At 39.8% G+C, this 18,663-nt stretch overlaps 1 protein-coding gene and 1 long non-coding RNA gene across 2 annotated transcripts in view; both read left to right on the top strand.

Annotated features, from left to right (window-relative positions):
• LOC107572292 (protocadherin-17-like) overlaps positions 1 to 18,294 on the top strand; it is an 87,176-nt gene extending 68,882 nt beyond the window's left edge. The window contains exon 5 of the mRNA XM_016258750.1: positions 16,773 to 18,294. Within this exon, the coding sequence (XP_016114236.1) occupies positions 16,773 to 17,473 (701 nt within the window). The 3' untranslated portion in view covers positions 17,474 to 18,294. The remainder of the gene's footprint in view (positions 1 to 16,772) is intronic.
• LOC107572475 (uncharacterized) lies at positions 7,684 to 14,427 on the top strand. Its single transcript, XR_001607358.1, has 3 exons — positions 7,684 to 7,950; positions 9,397 to 9,400; positions 14,418 to 14,427. It is a non-coding gene; the product is annotated as an uncharacterized lncRNA (long non-coding RNA).
• Positions 18,295 to 18,663: the final 369 nt, after the last annotated feature.

The following is an 18,663-nucleotide window of genomic DNA, read 5'->3' as shown; positions in this document are numbered from 1 at the left end:
TGTGTGTGTGTGTGTGTGTGTGTGTGTGTGTGTGTGTGTGTGTGTGTGTGTGTGTGTGTGTGTGTGTGTGTGTGTGTGTGTGAAGCCCTGGTGTCAGCTGCAGAGATTGGCCCTTCCGTCAGTGGCAGGCTTGCTTACGGTGGGGGCCCTGCAGCTGTTGCTAAGCCATTGCAACACTGGCCACAGTTGCTTTGATCACAGAAACACCAACAATGACAAAATATGCCTTTAAAAATTGAAGTATATTAATTTATTCTTTTCAGAAATGTTTTAATTAGGACTGTCAATCGATTAGCAAAATTGTAATCAAATTAAGTACATTGCATGCCAGTTAATTCATCAAATTAACAGCAATTTGTTTTACATATATCAATATTTTCCACATTGTGTTCCTAAAGCATTCATTTGACATCGCAATTAGTGGCTTTAGCAGTTATTATGTTTATTTCTGTACTCTCACATTTTAAGACACCATGTTAAATAATTCAACTCTTCAACTAAGCACTTACTGCGGATTTGCAAAACATGAAGTGTCACTTCAAGCATGAATTGCTTTGATGGTAGGACATCTCTTATTACAGCATTTGCAGGGTCAGGAGGCTTAATTAATAGCATTAAATTTTATTGCAGATTTCTTTTCTTTTTTTTGTAACTAATCACACTAAATTAAATTGACAGGCCCAGTTTAAATGCATCATCTCAGCCGCACTCTCGACTGCAATGTCTCAATTTGTGAATTAGAATGAGGACGAAACGAGTGGACGGCGCAATAGACAGCCAGATTGGAAGGGGTGCAAGGAAGCCAACGCAAAATTAAAGGACTGGAACAGCTGTGTGTCACGCTGTGTGAATAGAGAGGGATCTGGCTGTTCTCTCTTCCTGTCCCACTGAAAGCCACTCATGAGATTCAACAGCTTTCTCCCCATGACCCTCAATGTTCACACTGAGAGGGCCGGCTTCAATGGATCAATTACCGCAATGATTACGTTCATCAAATACTTGATTGAAACTCCAATCCCACTATAGAATGAAATGTTTTTCTCAAGCGCACACTCATCCAGATAAGAGAGATGGATTAAAGACACCTTTGTCTGTATTTCTTCTTTTCACTTATTCCCTTTCTTTATCTTCCTCCTCCATCTTCCTGTCTATCGTTTGCTTGTCTTCATTAAAAGGTCACACTTTATCTCTCCAAGTTTATTCTTGTTTTTTCTCCTCTCTCTTTTTTGTCTTGCCCGCATCCTTCCTTCCCATTCTGCCACTTAATAGGGTGAAAGCCATCTCCATTACTGTGAAGTTGTACACACGAGTACAGATAACACCCGCTGTGTCTAGTAATGAGTGATTGGACATCATTGAACGCGTGTGTTTAGTTAGCTCACCGTGCCGCCGCAATCCTCCTGCATCTTGGAGAAAAGGAGATAATTGACAGACGTATAATCCTCTTCCTCCGCATGGGACTCCGGGGAACCATCGCGGTGACAAAGTGATGACACGTGGAAAAGTATTAAATCCAATTGTGGGAAAACAGCAGGGGAAGGAAGGAGCATAGACCGAGAGTAACATTTACATTACAGAAAGTGATTTAGAAAGAGAGTTGCTTACTGCCAGTCACTATTCCGGTCGGATCACATTGATTTAGACCCATGCAGGGCAGTGGTTTGGTTTTGTTAGCTTTTGAATGATGGAAATACTTGTTTATATGCTGTTTTGTCAGGTTTGGCTGATATATATATAATTATGTGAGATAATAGGGAAATGTATGAATATAAATGTAGATTTATATTTTATATCCAGGTATTATACACTTCTTTAGTCAATACTAATATGAAGCTTCTGGAAAATGTATTAATTGTCGAGTGATGAACAGTCCCCTTTTTTCACCCTTTGTATTTTTCATCACTGAAAAACTGGTGGGTTGCTTTAGTAATTAGATGAGTCATTGCTTTCCAGGCTTAGCATTAGTTTATTATTGTAAAAAATAAAAAGGTACACAGAGATGGAAAAATAGAGAAAAGGGGGAAAAACAATACTGTATAAATTCCATTTGGGGAAATTAAAACAAATTAATACAATTAACGAAAAAGGCGTTTTGTGTGTTTGTTAGCGTAATTAGCCATAGTTATTATAGAAGCAAGTGGGACTTGATTCACAGTAGGTGTGTGTGTGTGTGTGTGTGTGCACCTGCTATCCAGTTCTTTCCCACCTGTGGAATCCCGCAGCGGATGTTCAAGCTTTTCCAAGAATGAACTTTGGCTGCCGCTGTGGTGCGATCACGGCACAAAGACCAAAGGAGATCTTGAATGCGAACTGGCGTGTTCACTAGAAAGATATTACAAAAACTTCACCCAGCATGAGCGCGACTTCCTCCGTTCCTAATTACAAAAGCGTAAATGACACAGCGAACTTCATTTTGCCTTTTCCATCGTTTTCTCTTTTTTCACACAGCCCTGTAATGGGCTGAATTTTTCTGAATGCACAAACAGGTGAGGAGCTGCACCTGTGTCTCGCCCCAGTCACCATTGTTTTTTCTCCTCTCTCTTTTTTGTCTTGCCCGCATCCTTCCTTCCCATTCTGCCACTTAATAGGGTGAAAGCCATCTCCATTACTGTGAAGTTGTACACACGAGTACAGATAACACCCGCTGTGTCTAGTAATGAGTGATTGGACATCATTGAACGCGTGTGTTTAGTTAGCTCACCGTGCCGCCGCAATCCTCCTGCATCTTGGAGAAAAGGAGATAATTGACAGACGTATAATCCTCTTCCTCCGCATGGGACTCCGGGGAACCATCGCGGTGACAAAGTGATGACACGTGGAAAAGTATTAAATCCAATTGTGGGAAAACAGCAGGGGAAGGAAGGAGCATAGACCGAGAGTAACATTTACATTACAGAAAGTGATTTAGAAAGAGAGTTGCTTACTGCCAGTCACTATTCCGGTCGGATCACATTGATTTAGACCCATGCAGGGCAGTGGTTTGGTTTTGTTAGCTTTTGAATGATGGAAATACTTGTTTATATGCTGTTTTGTCAGGTTTGGCTGATATATATATAATTATGTGAGATAATAGGGAAATGTATGAATATAAATGTAGATTTATATTTTATATCCAGGTATTATACACTTCTTTAGTCAATACTAATATGAAGCTTCTGGAAAATGTATTAATTGTCGAGTGATGAACAGTCCCCTTTTTTCACCCTTTGTATTTTTCATCACTGAAAAACTGGTGGGTTGCTTTAGTAATTAGATGAGTCATTGCTTTCCAGGCTTAGCATTAGTTTATTATTGTAAAAAATAAAAAGGTACACAGAGATGGAAAAATAGAGAAAAGGGGGAAAAACAATACTGTATAAATTCCATTTGGGGAAATTAAAACAAATTAATACAATTAACGAAAAAGGCGTTTTGTGTGTTTGTTAGCGTAATTAGCCATAGTTATTATAGAAGCAAGTGGGACTTGATTCACAGTAGGTGTGTGTGTGTGTGTGTGTGTGCACCTGCTATCCAGTTCTTTCCCACCTGTGGAATCCCGCAGCGGATGTTCAAGCTTTTCCAAGAATGAACTTTGGCTGCCGCTGTGGTGCGATCACGGCACAAAGACCAAAGGAGATCTTGAATGCGAACTGGCGTGTTCACTAGAAAGATATTACAAAAACTTCACCCAGCATGAGCGCGACTTCCTCCGTTCCTAATTACAAAAGCGTAAATGACACAGCGAACTTCATTTTGCCTTTTCCATCGTTTTCTCTTTTTTCACACAGCCCTGTAATGGGCTGAATTTTTCTGAATGCACAAACAGGTGAGGAGCTGCACCTGTGTCTCGCCCCAGTCACCACAGCTCTTGAATATTTACAGCGCACATGAAAGACATACCACAGAGTGTGTATGTCAATGGGTAGAAATCTCTTCCTGTTTTATCCTCTTTCATTTTTATTCCTACAGTCTTTTTCAGGTACACGTCATCAGAAATCATTTTCTGCCCTTGTGTCGCTTGTGTGGTGCAACCGTTGCTTTGTGTGAACCTTCCTTCCTCTCTAGTTTGCATTCAGCCGCTAAACCCCATTAGTCCTATACACAAATATTGAGAGTACACAAGGTTTCATTAAGACTTTTCAAAGTCTATTTGACAGGCAGGCTGTATTTTTATTTGGATGAATTCACCATATTGCTAAGCACAGCATAGATTTCACCTGCTGAGTTGCTGTATATAATGTAGAATTCCAAATCTGATAGCAAAGAGAATGTTTCATTGTTAACATTAACTTGTTATTTAATATAAAATCTAAAAATAAATATTACACTTGAATTACAATTGAAACTGACATCATGATATCATGACCAACCTGCTCATGCTAACCAGCTAAACTTGACAAAACAGCATATAAACACTCACATGTGTTATTTACATATATATTATTTCATTAACTTTTCATATTTTTATTTATATTCATAATATTATAAAATCTACAAAGAATTTAATGCAAATCTTAAAACAATAAATTAATAAAATAAATAATACCAATAATAATTTTATATTTTAAATAACATTGAAATTGTTATTTGTGTTTTTTAAATAGTATAATATCGTAATCTATCTATCTAAAAAATAAAAACTAAATATTTATAAATCATATTAACAGTTATTTCTATATTTTATACATACACACACAAGTGCATGATGGTGCATTAATGCAAACATTGCCAGGAGAATATGCTTGAGCAGATTTTGTAATGTGAGTTCAATCTTTTGAAGTGTGTGTAAACTCGTCTAGAGTGTGGAGGACAGATTTGAGCGCGAGTATGATCACTGAGATCAAAGATGCTGAGATGCTGAAGTCCTCTTTTGCTGCTGAAGAGCCTGATGACACAGGTGAATTAAATCATCTGGGATGCTTTTTTCTAGAAACTATTCGCCGGCCAGACAAACATATAAACACACTCGGGGGAGGCACAGAAGCACACTGAACTATACAGCACATAATGGAGCTAATTTCACCCCATTCGAATCCACACAGGAGAGTATGTACTCACCCAAGAGAGCATGCTTTGTTGAAAGCGATCCATAAAAGTAGCCCCAGCCCTCCACCCCCAAAGTCCCTTTCATGTGTGTTGTGAAGGTTAGCACATTCTCTTTGAAAGGCCAACAGATCTTTCCCCCGCAGGTGAGTGCTAAGGCCCGTAAGCCCCGCTCTGAGCTCCTGCTGCGCCAGGAGAAAAACATCTCTCGCTAACCTCTCTCCTCCCTTCAGCACCCATTCTCTGCCTTGCACTTTTGTCTCGTTCTGCCAACTTCTGTCTTCAAGGAGGTCCTGCATGTGAATGGCCATTGATTCGGCTTTGTGTGTTTGTTTGGAGTCGTCTCCTTCGCCGTCTAGTCCGGAGGCGACCTACCCTGAGGCCTCGGCTTAGAGCAACTTAACCAGGCATTAGCTGCCTGCTGCTCGGCTGAGAATGCATAATGAAAAGGAGCGTTTGATCGAAAGACATTTGTCCTTGGCTTAGTTAAAGCATCTTTGCGTTCCCTTTCCATTTTCAGGAGGTTTGTCAATGAGCCTCCCTGGAGTCCATCGGCATTTGCCACCATACCACCCCTCCCAATTTATCCTGGATCAAAGCGTTCTCTATAAAGAACTGGTAAAACAGCATCTACTGTATGTAAACTCTTACACTTAAAGGGATGCCAATGAAGAACCATTCAGTGAACAGTGAACAAAGTTCCTAAAAGAACCATTTTTTTCTTAAAAACTAGTGAGTAAGGTTACGTTTTAAGAGTGTAGTCACATTTACCGTTGATTTAATCCAGTCATTCCAATCCGAACAATCTGGTGTTTTGTGTGAACCCAAAACAAGAGATTTTGATCTTGTTCAAGTTAATCATGCAACTTTCGCTGATTTGACGAGCAGAAAGACTTTTGCAGACTTTCCCAGATTTTGTCTCAATTAAGTCTGTACAAGTTGACACTAATTGCTGAAAGTCAGAGCCAGTCTGCAAATTTGAGTTGACAGATTTCCTTGAAAAACCCATAGTGTATGATGGTCACAGACCCCGATTGTTTAGCTGCAGACTATGATCCCATCCAGTCAGAGGATATCAGAAATTTTGAGCCAGTTTTAGAAAACATATTGTTTTCAAGTAGCAGTCTATGGAAGCCATGGAATAAAAGAACAAAAAAGGTACATTTGAGTTTTATTCTCGCAATTCCAAAATTATATCTCACAATTATGATAAGAAAAATCGACTCCTCATCTCGCTCAGAGTCATGAGTTTATATCACACACTTCTTTCTGCCTTTTTTCCTCAGAATTGACAAACTTGCTATTGTTGAGTTAAATCGAGTTATAAAGTCTGAACTAGGAGACATAAACTTGCATTTGCAAAAAAAAAAAAAAAGTAGTCAGAATTGTGAGATAAAATAGGTAAATGTTATACAAAATGTTATAGGTTTAAATAGTATTTCATGCTGTATGCAATGAAATAAAGTATGAACTGCATATGTGAATATTATGTAGACCTATTTTTTATATCAAATTTATGCTTTTAATATAGGGTAATCATAGCAGGTTTCATCCATAGTCTGTCCTTTTAAACGTCTCCGTTTAGCTTCAAATGGCGTTGTTGATGACAGTATTCTATAAAAATCAAAAAGCCACAACACATTTTTTCTCTTATTCCATGGATTTTACCCATTTCCCTCCACTTGTTACCAGTGTTTTTCTGCCACCACAATGCGCACGCAGCTGCAAGTGACATAACTGTGTCGTCTACTCCAAATTGGTCTATAAAGAACCCTCATTTTTAACAGTACTTAGCTGTGATTTAGACCTGAGAATAAGTGAGAGATCTTCAGTGAGATATTCAACTGCTCAAACATGCAGAAAGGTGTGGCAGCAGCCTGTCACAAAGGTCTTGAGGCCTGTTCCAGCTGCCCTGTGAGCCTTCAAGGTACGAGGCCGACTACACACACTCACACATGCATTCATCCCCTACCAACTGCTCCCCAGTCTGCCAGGACACAGGTGCGAGCGCTCTGATGCTCCTCTGCTCACGCTGCACAGCCGTATCACACTTTCTACTCAAAGCCTGTGTTCACGATCCGCACCCCACTGCGATTGTGCCCTCTCATGTACCCTCACTCCACATCACCCCCAATGTCACACCTTTTCAGATGTAAGGCCAATGCACACAGTCCACATGAATGCTAACATGCAGAACTAGCTGCTAACATCATGTTTGATATTTAATGTAACATTCAACAGAATATTGACCTCGTTTTTGCTCTTCTGATTTTTTTTAATATTATTACTTATATAAATAATTATATATATATATATTAGGGCTGCACGATAAATCGCATGCGATATTTAATGCGCATCTTGTCAGTAAAGCCATGTAAAGCTTGTCAGTGAAGAACGGCTCTGTGTAGTTAATGCTGCTCCATGTGAAAGCCCGCACGTGATGGAGATTTACCGCTGATTAAAGAACTGGCTTTACTGACAAGATGCGCGTTAAATATCGCATGCGATTTATCGTGCAGCCCTAATATATATATATTAGGGCTGCAATATATATATATATATATACTCCTTTATGGTCTCGTGATGTTTTGTTTCTTAATTATGACATAAGGGCAGATTTATAAGTGATGTCTTGGACTGTCACCTCCTGTTTGCGCCCGCTGGTGGTGTACAGCAGATTGAGAGAGGGAGAGAAGGAGAGGAAATTGATGTTGGCTGAGAGACACAGCATGGACCAAGGAAAGCAGGAAGCTGGTAGTGTAGATTCCTGAGATCGGGAGGGGTCACTGGCGAATGAGCACAGAGAAACGTAATGACGGGACTGAAAAACGAGATGCTAATAAAAGATTTGGCAGGAGGCCTTAATGCACTGAGTCAGAATATACTATCTGTCTCTCTTTCTGTCTCCCTCATTCTGCTTCCCAGCTGGTGAGTCAAATAAAGCACCCAGCCACCCGAATTCTTCGGAGAGTTGGAGTGAGGAAAGAAAGAAACCCTGGCATTTGAAAGCTTCCTTCTTAACTGAGAGCGCGAGGTGTTTGTTAAATGGCTTCAAACTCTTAAGTTGCCTGGATTCCTCTTCCTGTCTTTTTCACTCTTTCTCTCACCCACCAGGCTCAGAGGGAAGTTTCTCTGGCCAAAAATCAAATGAGGGTGAAGATGAGGACTTATGTTCATTATGTCGGCTCTCGTGGTTGGCTTAGTAGACTGCTTAGACAGAGCTCAGTGTTAAATTGTGTGATTCCAGGTCCAATTAATATGGTCTGTCACAAAGTTTTGATGGCAAGATTTTGTGCATTTAATCGATTGTAAATGTATGACGTGATCCAAATAAGACAGCAGTCAGCAATTATGCACACACGTGCATGGCATCATCCTAAAAATTCAGTTTGTAATGTAGTTTAAAATGTCATCATTCAATATATTACAAAAATAAATAAATATATTTTAAAAAAAATGACAAATATAATTTTTTCCATACTTAAAAAAAAAAAAAAAACATGGTCATAAGAATTCAGTTTGTAATTTAATTGAAAAAAAAAAACTTTTTTTCTCAAACTAAATTTTTATTAATTCATTTTATATAATTTATTCTATATTTTAAAAACAGAGAGATGTTTTAAATGTGTGACAAAATTCAGTTTGTAATGTATTTATTAAAATACAGTATATTTCAAACTGAATTATTGTGATGTCATACATATGTGTATATTTGTTGATTGCAGATTGTAAAATATATTTTATTTTATTATTTTATTCCATTAAAATAAAATATAATTACTTTTTACAGTAATTGTATGACAATTCAGTTTGTAATGTGTTCTGAATTATGATGTCATACATACAGTATATGTGATCATTTGTTGATTGTAGACTGTAAAATATAATTCAATTTTATATTGTAACATTGTATGAAATCATAAGAATTTTTATCATGCCATCTATTGTAAAAATAAAAATAAAATATATAGTTTATATAATTTATAAAATTTTTATAATTGTATGACATAATTCAGTTGTATTTTTAATTGAAATGCATTCAAAAATGAATCATGGTGATGCATATGTGTATATGGCGTCGTCTCGAGTTGCTGCTCTGCCTTTGGGACTTTGTGCGCAAAGTAAAATGAGATTTGTCGTACACACATCATTAGCTTGATGAGTGGGACAAGCGCTGTGCTAGCAGAAGCCTCGCACTCTGAAACTGAAGTCTGCGAATCCCAGTAAATGGTGCACAGAGCCGAGCGTGTGCTTCTTGTGATAATAATTGGGCAGTTGATTTGACATTCCTGCAGAGTGGCCGATGAGCCGCCCATAGCTCACAATGAGCCATTCAATATATAGATCTGTGCCTGGACCATCAAGAAAACACAGGGATGTCACACAATACAATTATAATGAAGTGTCCCCAAAACAGCTTGTAACCTTGTGTACTGACTGTACGTGAGGAGGGTTGGGGTTGGCAATAATTCACACCGTGCCTCCTGCTTTGGATCTGGCGATGAATTAGTGGCCTCAGCCAGTGTCACATGTCTTATTGTTAGTCATGGCGACCCTGCCAAGTCTCAAGGTCACCTGTTCCGCCCAGGCATGAATAATCTATTGAAGGATTGGTTCCTCCTCACTGGCTGCATGGAGATGTGTCAGTGTGGATTATTTGTGCTTTATTGTGCCTCCATTGAACGAGCAGTCAGTTCTGACCATACAGGAGAAAACAAGACTGATTTGCTTTATTAGCTTAGCAACGCATTTCTGTTGTTTTCTTTTTTCACTTGAAGGTTTGGGGTCGGTAAAAGTTTTTTTATTTTTTTTATTTTTTTTTTTATATACAGTAGGTACGGAAAGTATTCAGACCCCCTTACATTTTTCACTCTTTGTTAAATTGCAGCCATTTGCTAAAATCATTTAAGTTAATTTTTTTTCCTCATTAATGTACACACAGCACCCCATATTGACAGAAAAACACAGAATTGTTGTCATTTTTGCAGATTTATTAAAAAAGAAAAACTGAAATATCACATGGTCCTAAGTATTCAGACCCTTTGCTCAGTATTTAGTAGAAGCACCCTTTTGATCTAATACAGCCATGAGTCTTTTTGGGAAAGATGCAACAAGTTTTTCACACCTGGATGTGGGGATCCTCTGCCATTCCTCCTTCCAGATCCTCTCCAGTTCTGTCAGGTTAGATGGTAAAAGTTGGTGGACAGCCATTTTTAGGTCTATCCAGAGATGCTCAATTGGGTTTAAGTCAGGGCTCTGGCTGGGCCATTCAAGAACAGTCACAGAGTTGTTGTGAAGCCACTCCTTCATTATTTTAGCTGTGTGCTTAGGGTCATTGTCTTGTTGGAAGATAAACCTTCGGCCCAGTCTGAGGTCCTGAGCACTCTGGAGAAGGTTTTCATCCAGGATATCCCTGTACTTGGCCGCATTCATCTTTCCCTCAATTCCAACCAGTCGTCCTGTCCCTGCAGCTGAAAAACACCCCCACAGCATGATGCTGCCACCACCATGCTTCACTGTTGGGACTGTATTGGACAGGTGATGAGCAGTGCCTGGTTTTCTCCACACATACCGCTTAGAATTAAGGCCAAAAAGTTATATCTTGGTCTCATCAGACCAGAGAATCTTATTCAGGTGTTTTTTAGCAAACTCCATGCAGGCTTTCATGTGTCTTGCACTGAGGAGAGGCTTCCGTCGGGCCACTCTGCCATAAAGCCCCGACTGGTGGAGGGCTGCAGTGATGGTTGACTTTCTACAACTTTCTCCCATCTCCCGACTGCATCTCTGGAGCTCAGCCACAGTGATCTTTGGGTTCTTCTTTACCTCTCTCACCAAGGCTCTTCTCCCCCGATAGCTCAGTTTGGCCAGCTCTAGGAAGGGTTCTGGTCGTCCCAAACGTCTTCCATTTAAGGATTATGGAGGCCACTGTGCTCTTAGGAACCTTAAGTGCAGCAGATTTTTTTTTGTAACCTTGGCCAGATCTGTGCTTTGCCACAATTCTGTCTCTGAGCTCTTCAGGCAGTTCTTTTGACCTCATGATTCTCATTTGCTCTGACATGCACTGTGAGTTGTAAGGTCTTATATAGACAGGTGTGTGGCTTTGCTAATCAAGTCCAATCAGTATAATCAAACACAGCTGGACTCGAATGAAGGTGTAGAACCATCTCAAGGATGATCAGAAGAAATGGACAGCACCTGAGTTAAATATATGAGTGTCACAGCAAAGGGTCTGAATACTTAGGACCATGTGATATTTCAGTCTTTCTTTTTTAATAAATCTGCAAAAATGTCAACAATTCTGTGTTTTTCTGTCAATATGGGGTGCTGTGTGTACATTAATGAGGAAAAAAATATAACTTAAATGACTTTAGCAAATGGCTGCAATATAACAAAGAGTGAAAAATGTAAGGGGGTCTGAATACTTTCCGTACCCACTGTATATCTCTTGTGCTCACCAAGGCTTCATTTATTCATCAAAATTGTGATGGCAAAGCTCAATTTTCAGCAGCCATTACTTCAATCTTCAGTGTCACATGACACTCTCAAAAATAATTTTAATATGCTAAAAAAAACATTTCTTATTGTAAAATAATTAATTTAAAAAAATATTACTGACTCTGAACATTCAAACAGTAGTGTAAATGTTTATTTTGCTAGGCAAAAGGTGATATGAAAGTGTGAAACAAAGATATTCCCACTCACACAGAGAAACAGTTTAGCATGCATGTTTAGGGAAGATAAACATCTTCAAAATCTAGCAAAGCAGATCAGATTCAAAGCCCATGCAGATCTGAAGAGGACACTGTGTTTGAGTGTGTGTGTGCGTGCATGGGAGATCTCATTATTTAAAGTGGACAGCATGTTCTACCTCACCTTGTCACACATGCTAGTTTGTGCCACTCAGGACTAGCCCTTGTCTTTCTCTCACACAACGCATGCTAAATGTCAAGCTCTCTCTCTCCCCTCTTATATGGTACTTACTCCTGTCCTCTCACACTCACACAAGTGTCCCTGAGGACGTACCAGCCTGCTGACCCTCTAAATACGCAAATAGTCTTCATACATGGCACAAAACCCTAGGTGTTCCCCTTGGTTCTGTCTTAGGCCCGATACAGAACTGGCTTTCCCTCTGCTCTGTCTACAGATGCACCACAGATGTCTGTATGTGTGTGTGTTGAAAATACATATTTTGACCTCAGGAGATGCAGGTGCAGTGTCCCGTTACCATTGAGAATGGGTAGGGGGTTTGAAAACTTTTTCAAGGTTAGCAGAAACCCCACAGACCAGAAACAAACTGAAGGGAACCCCAGGGATAGGCTTTTGTTGGCCAGACACACACAGTGAAATCTGGAACAATAGGGATTCGGGAGCCGAGTTGCAGAGAATAATTTTTCATGACATGGCTTGGCCTTTAGCAGAGAAACATCTGAAAGAGCAATTTAAAATATGATTAATGATGATAATAAGGTCAAGTGGTCATAATTTATACACTCCGAGCCTTGCGCATTACATGAAGAAAGAAAAGCAACTGGCTATACTTCTGCGAAAGTAAACACAGATATCATTTTAGCTATGAACACTTTAGCGCAGAGAGTTGATGCACTTTCATTTCATCTCATTTTGAATGAGAAAAAGGAATAGTCGTTTCTTCAATCTGAATATCCTGATTGTATTTCAATATGCATTGTAAATGCCATGCAGGGAAAATGAGTACATCTATCTGGATCGATTTCTAAATCAAAGGGCCTGTTTACACCTGGTCATTTCATGCGTTTTCGCTGATCGGATATCTATCTGATTTGTTCAAACGTTTCCATTTACACTTGGCCACATAAATGTGTCGTCGCAAAACGGAAATAAATCCAATCTTCAATTCCCGCACTATATTTAAATTTAACGGAGTTCACGTCAACAAAATCAAAAGATAAGCGCTGCATTTGATTAATTATCAGCTCATTTCAAGATCAAAGACCGCAAGAGGAGAGCGCGCGGCATCAGCACTGGAAAGATAAGTTCGTCTTACTACTTTTAATGAAGATGATTGTGTGTTGACCGTCTGCGTATTACTTTGTTTCCTTTGCGGCAGTTTGTTTCATTCGGCTTGCTGAAGAAATACTCAGCTACTCGTCCGCGGTGATGCGTGTTGCATTAGTGCAGTCATATCTGACTATAATGTCATATAGCCTATAACACGCTCTCACACGTTTATTATTTTAACATTTTGGGAAGAGTACAATTTACATATGTGGTTTCAACAACCAGATGCATTTATACTTGTCCAGTTTCGTCTGGAATGTGGCCCAGACCACCTCCTGAAGTGGTTTGAGCGATTGGATTTATATCCGTCTCAAATGCGTTTCAGAAGGCATTTACACCTGGCCTTTTCACGATCGGATAGCTATCCAATCAGACAAAACGCATGAAGTGACCAGGTGTAAACAGTCCCAAACTGCTCTCAAACTTTAACAGGCTTTTTGAATTACCATGTCCCATTGTTAATTTAAAGGAAAACGAAAACAGAAGCGACATGAAATAGAGAAAGAAACGATCGACGAAAATAAGATACAAAATGACATTGTCATAAGAAAAAAGTTTCTAATCTGATCATGCAGTGTTTGAGGTGAAGGATAGATTAATATTGTTGGGAATTACAGTTCGGGAAATCAATAACACAAGTGAAGATTCTTCCAGCATATGCGCTAAAGTCATTTTCCGCTATCATCTGTTATTCCCAGACACTTTTCGGGTCTTAAATGGGTGAGTGATGACTGCTAGATTATTTAAAAACATTTCTTCTCATAAATTCATGAGGTTGTTTGTGTTTCCATGTGTTTGTCTCCCCAAAGACAGACATCATCAAACTATTAAATATGGATGGAAGACTTTTGTTTGTTCTGCTCAAATCACTGCACTTCTCTTGTCAAACGCACATTGAACCAATGGCACGGGTCCCGGCGTGTGAGGTTTGCGTGTGTTCACGACCTGGGTCTCAGCTTTACCTGAGCTATTTGAGCATTTATATTCACAGGACAGCAGCTGCACTTTCCCTTTTCACTTTTTTAACTTTCATTTTTCATGTTTTCCCTTTTGTTCCCTTATTTTTCCCCCTTTGTTTCCCATTTTAAAATACATAATTTTTTTAACCCTTCTCTACAATCCTGGACCCATTTGACACCATCAGAACAGCCTACAATAATCCAAAATGTGGTTTCTTCTGAGCTGAGATGAAAGGAGGGAAGATGCACACACACATACACATGCAGTGCCGCACTAGACACTTGGCTCTGTGATATGGCAGGGCTGCCTTGGGATAGCTTCAAAGCCCAGTGACATAAATTTATGATAGCAGCGCCACACTTTTTGCCAAAACTGAGCTGTTGTTGTTCTACTGAGAGGCAGAGTGAGGAGAGAGGGAGGACGTACTGTAGAATGCATGCGCATGATAGGGGGAGAACGGGGTAATTCTTTGCCATCTTTTTGATCATGTTCATGGAAAACTCTGTTATTTAGCCAGATAATTCGCATTTTCCTCATTGAAAGTCTTCTGTTATGGAATGTATGACTTTGTTTAGCTTGGTTGTGGTGTGTGTATATATTTATCACTATTTAGAAGTTTTGGGTTTGTAAGATCTCTTAATGTTTTTAAAAGAGGTCTCTTATGCTCACCAAGGATGCGTTTATTTGATTTATTTAGGAAAAAAGGTCACATTTTTTTATTTTAATTAATTTAATTTAATTTATGGGCTTGTTATGCCTTTATTGGGATAAGACAGTAGAGAGCTGACAGGAAAGCATTGGGTGGAGAGAGGGGAGTGGGATCAGCAAAGGACCTCGAGACTGGAATCAAACTCTGGTCATTGCGAGCGCAGTTGCACTATATGTCGGCACACTAACCACGAGGCTATCAGAGCCGGCTTTGTTGCAATGTAAAATAACTGTTATCTGTTTTAAAAGTATTTTAAGTAATTTATTTTTGTTATGGCAAAACTGAGTTTCCATCAGTCATTTCTCCAGTCTTCAGTGTCACATGATCTTTCAGAAATCATTCTAATATGCAGATTTGCTGTTCTAGAAACATTTCTTATTGCCACCACAGTTTAAAAGTTTTGTGCTGCTTAATATTTTGTGGAAACCATGATGACTTATCTGAAGAGAGTCTTTTTGAATGATTCATTAAATGGGTCCTATTATGCTCTTTTACATAGTCTTGATTTTGTTTTGGGGGTGTTTTAGAACATGCTCTCATGCTTGGTGGTTCGAAAAACGCATTAGTTTTCACATAATTTACATTATTACAATACCTTTCTTCCCAGCCATGGCACAACCGGCTCGATTAGTTCCGGGTTTGATGAAGGCTTGCCTTCCGAAAAACGAAATGTGCTGTAATTGGTTAGCTGTCCCAGTGCGTTGTGATTGGTGAACAGCTTAGATGGTGTTTCAGTACTACCACGCCCCTTGCCAAAGCAGCAAGTTCAGTTTGCTCCGATATAGTTAAGGATGGCTTCAATATTGCCATATCAATTTGAGCCGGATTCAGACCCCGAGAATATTGAACAAAAGGATCGCGCAGAACCTTTGCACGCACGGATATTGCAAGACATATTAGAGTGGTAATGTTATTGTTGGTGTTTTTTTTTTTTGCTAAATCACATTTTAGATAGGATGTCAACAACCACTTAAAAATAACTGCATTTACTATGTACAGATAAGTGCATATGTATTATGTTTATTGTTCTTTAATTCTAACATTATAACATGAATTGCAGTGAAACTGTTATTATACAGTTGAATGTATTTATACCATAGTCCAGTGTTTCCCACAGACTTAGACTCTATTTGTGGTGGCATATATATGCAAATTTATTCTCTGCCAGCAGGAGGCGCTGTTGGAGTGGTGGAGATCGAGGTTTCCCTGGTAACTGCTGTACACAAAGCAGCGCTCTGCTCACAAACGCTACTTTCAGACATTACATGCAAGATGAAACGAGCGGCATTTCTGCAGCAGCACTTCTTCTTTGTTGTCGTCTTGTCTGATTCACTCAACCAAGCCTTCTAACCATGACCTCGCCCTCCCCATCCCCCAACCATTCGAATTTCCGTAGGCAGGAATTATTTTAATTATATTCTAATGGATCGCTTTATGACATCACAAAACCCGGAAAACAACGCTGTAGTCCAAACGAGCCATTCGTTGTAGTTCTTGAAAAGGGATTTTTATGAAATGAAATATCTCCCTTTCGAGTGGACTTTGTGATTTGCAACTTTGTAGATCTTTTTTATGCCCAAACATACACACTACACACTGACTAAAATTCAAAAAGTGAAAAAGCATAAAAGGACCCCTTTAAAAGCACCAGCAGATATGAGTCGTCTGTTCATGAATCAGATTACACCAGTTGTTCTGTATGATTGTTCATTTTGCCGGTACACTGTTTTTTATCTCACCAAATTAAATATAGACTGCAAACTCACATTCACAACTGCAGTAAAATAACTGATTAAGTAAAATAAGTGATTCAGCTTTGCTGAAAAGTGGTGCGGGAAACTCTAACTCAAGTGTTACGTTACGACAATCTGTTTTTGCACTGATGACAGCTTTATTCATTTGTGACGAATAATCTTTTGGTTCGTTTGAGATGACTTTTTACTTCACTTGATTATTTAAAATTAGCCAGAATTTTCACATGGTTATTTCTTAACTGAATTTCCCGCCAAATTAATATTTTTTCTCTCTTTCGCTCTCTTTCCAGAGGAGGATTGTGTGAACTGCACGGAGGAGTGTCGAGTGCTGGGTCATTCTGACCGTTGCTGGATGCCCCAGTTTCCTGCAGGGGCTGGAGTAGCAGGAACTCCCCAAGCCGAGGGCTCGGACTACCGCACCAACCTCTTCGTACCGGCCGGCATGGAGGCAGTCGCAGTGGAAACCGAAACTTACGAGACGGTGTGCAACCCCAACGGCAAAAAAACATTCTGCACATTTGGGAAGGAGCGTCGAGACCACACCATCCTCGTGGCGAATGTTAAACCCTACCTAAAGACCAAACGTGCCCTCAGCCCTCTCTTGCAGGAGGTTCCGTCTGCTTCATGTAGCCCTACCAAAGGCTGCAGTACAGGTTCCCCGTGCTCTTCGGCCAAAGGGATGGGCGACGGAGCAGAGGGCAAGCCCGGCACCAGCCACTACGGACCCCCAGATGGACAGTACATCTCCCCGAACAAGCAGAACAAAGAGCAGGGCTACTCCACGCTGCCTCCCTCCGACCCCGTAGCCAAAGTCCTGGCTGAAGCACGTTCGCGGATCAGCCAGGAGACGGCGGTGGAAATGGACAGCGTTTTGGAGCAGGGCAGAGGAGAGATGGGCCGCAGCACCATGGACGCAGGCCAGGTGGTCAGAGATATCGACAAACTGCTGCAGGATTGTCGGGGAAACGAAAACACCCCCATCAGAAAGTAAAACGGACTTTGCGAGCATTAGAAACTACAGCGGAAGAAACATGGACCAAGTCGAGACGCTCTCCGAGAGAGTGTGACGCAGATGGAGACAAAAAAACGTGTACTTGAAGATCTTGACAAATAAACATAGAGAGTAAAAGAACAGTTTGCTTACGTTCGTTTGGATGCCGTGTTGTGTTTTTGGGGGCAAGGGAATTTCTTTAGAGTTGCAGAAGTTACTGCTTCTGGCTTCTTGTGAGCTTTTTTCTTCTTCTTCAAGTGCCCACCAGCTTCAAACTCTTTCTTACGGTGACGTCTTTCTGTCACTGAACTACAGACGGAGCGTCCCACCCTTCTCCTACAGGGACTTTTGGAGGAGAAGGGGTGGACGAAAATGGTTTGTTCTGACAATCGCAAGTCAAAAGGGTTCGGGGTGCATCGGACACCCCCGGAACAGTTGGACCACACCAAGACAGAGACTCTCTCTTTAACTTGTATTGGCTTTGTAATATCAGCATAAGAAGTGCAAATTATATCAACAAACTCGGAGGGGGTGTGTGGGGCCATGAATCTTTAGGGCGGGTGGGGAGGGTTGATTATGAAAAGTAACCATTCTTCACCTGTCATTTCTAGTCACGTGTAAACTGTGTCCTCCTCCCCTAATGTATACGTACACATGGAACATTCCAGAACGGTGAACCTGTTACTCTCACTTATTGGTCCTCTGTGATCATCTGTCTTCAGCTTTTCACTACTTTTAAAGTGAATTTCCAGTGTCTGACGTTAAGTTATAACAGTCACTCTCTTGTATATTAGGGACATTTTTCCTCAACTGTGAAAAGATATATCTATATATACATATAGATAATATATATAAATATATGAACTTATGTATAGTGTCCAGATAACTGAAAATATTTATACATTTTGTAAAAAACAAACAAAAAAAAGCATTAATCTCAGAAAAAAAGAGGGTGCGCACAGGATGAAAATGCAGTTGAAAATATTTATTGAACTGCAAAGGACACTGTTTCAATTTCAGAAAAACAATACATTAACTACAACAAAAAAAGGATTTTAAAAAAGGAAATGTCCCTTCTCATTGTCACTTATACACAATATCATTTTAATGTGCAAAATGTATCCAATTTAATGTGTTTACATCAAAACGACATATTTTTATTAATTTTTCTGCAGTTTCTGTGCATTTGA

Source organism: Sinocyclocheilus grahami, unplaced genomic scaffold (assembly GCF_001515645.1).
Source record: "Sinocyclocheilus grahami isolate Dianchi unplaced genomic scaffold, SAMN03320097.WGS_v1.1 scaffold3.1, whole genome shotgun sequence".
Classification (NCBI taxonomy): Eukaryota; Metazoa; Chordata; class Actinopteri; order Cypriniformes; family Cyprinidae; genus Sinocyclocheilus; species Sinocyclocheilus grahami.
This window is presented reverse-complemented; position numbering and strand designations above follow the sequence as displayed.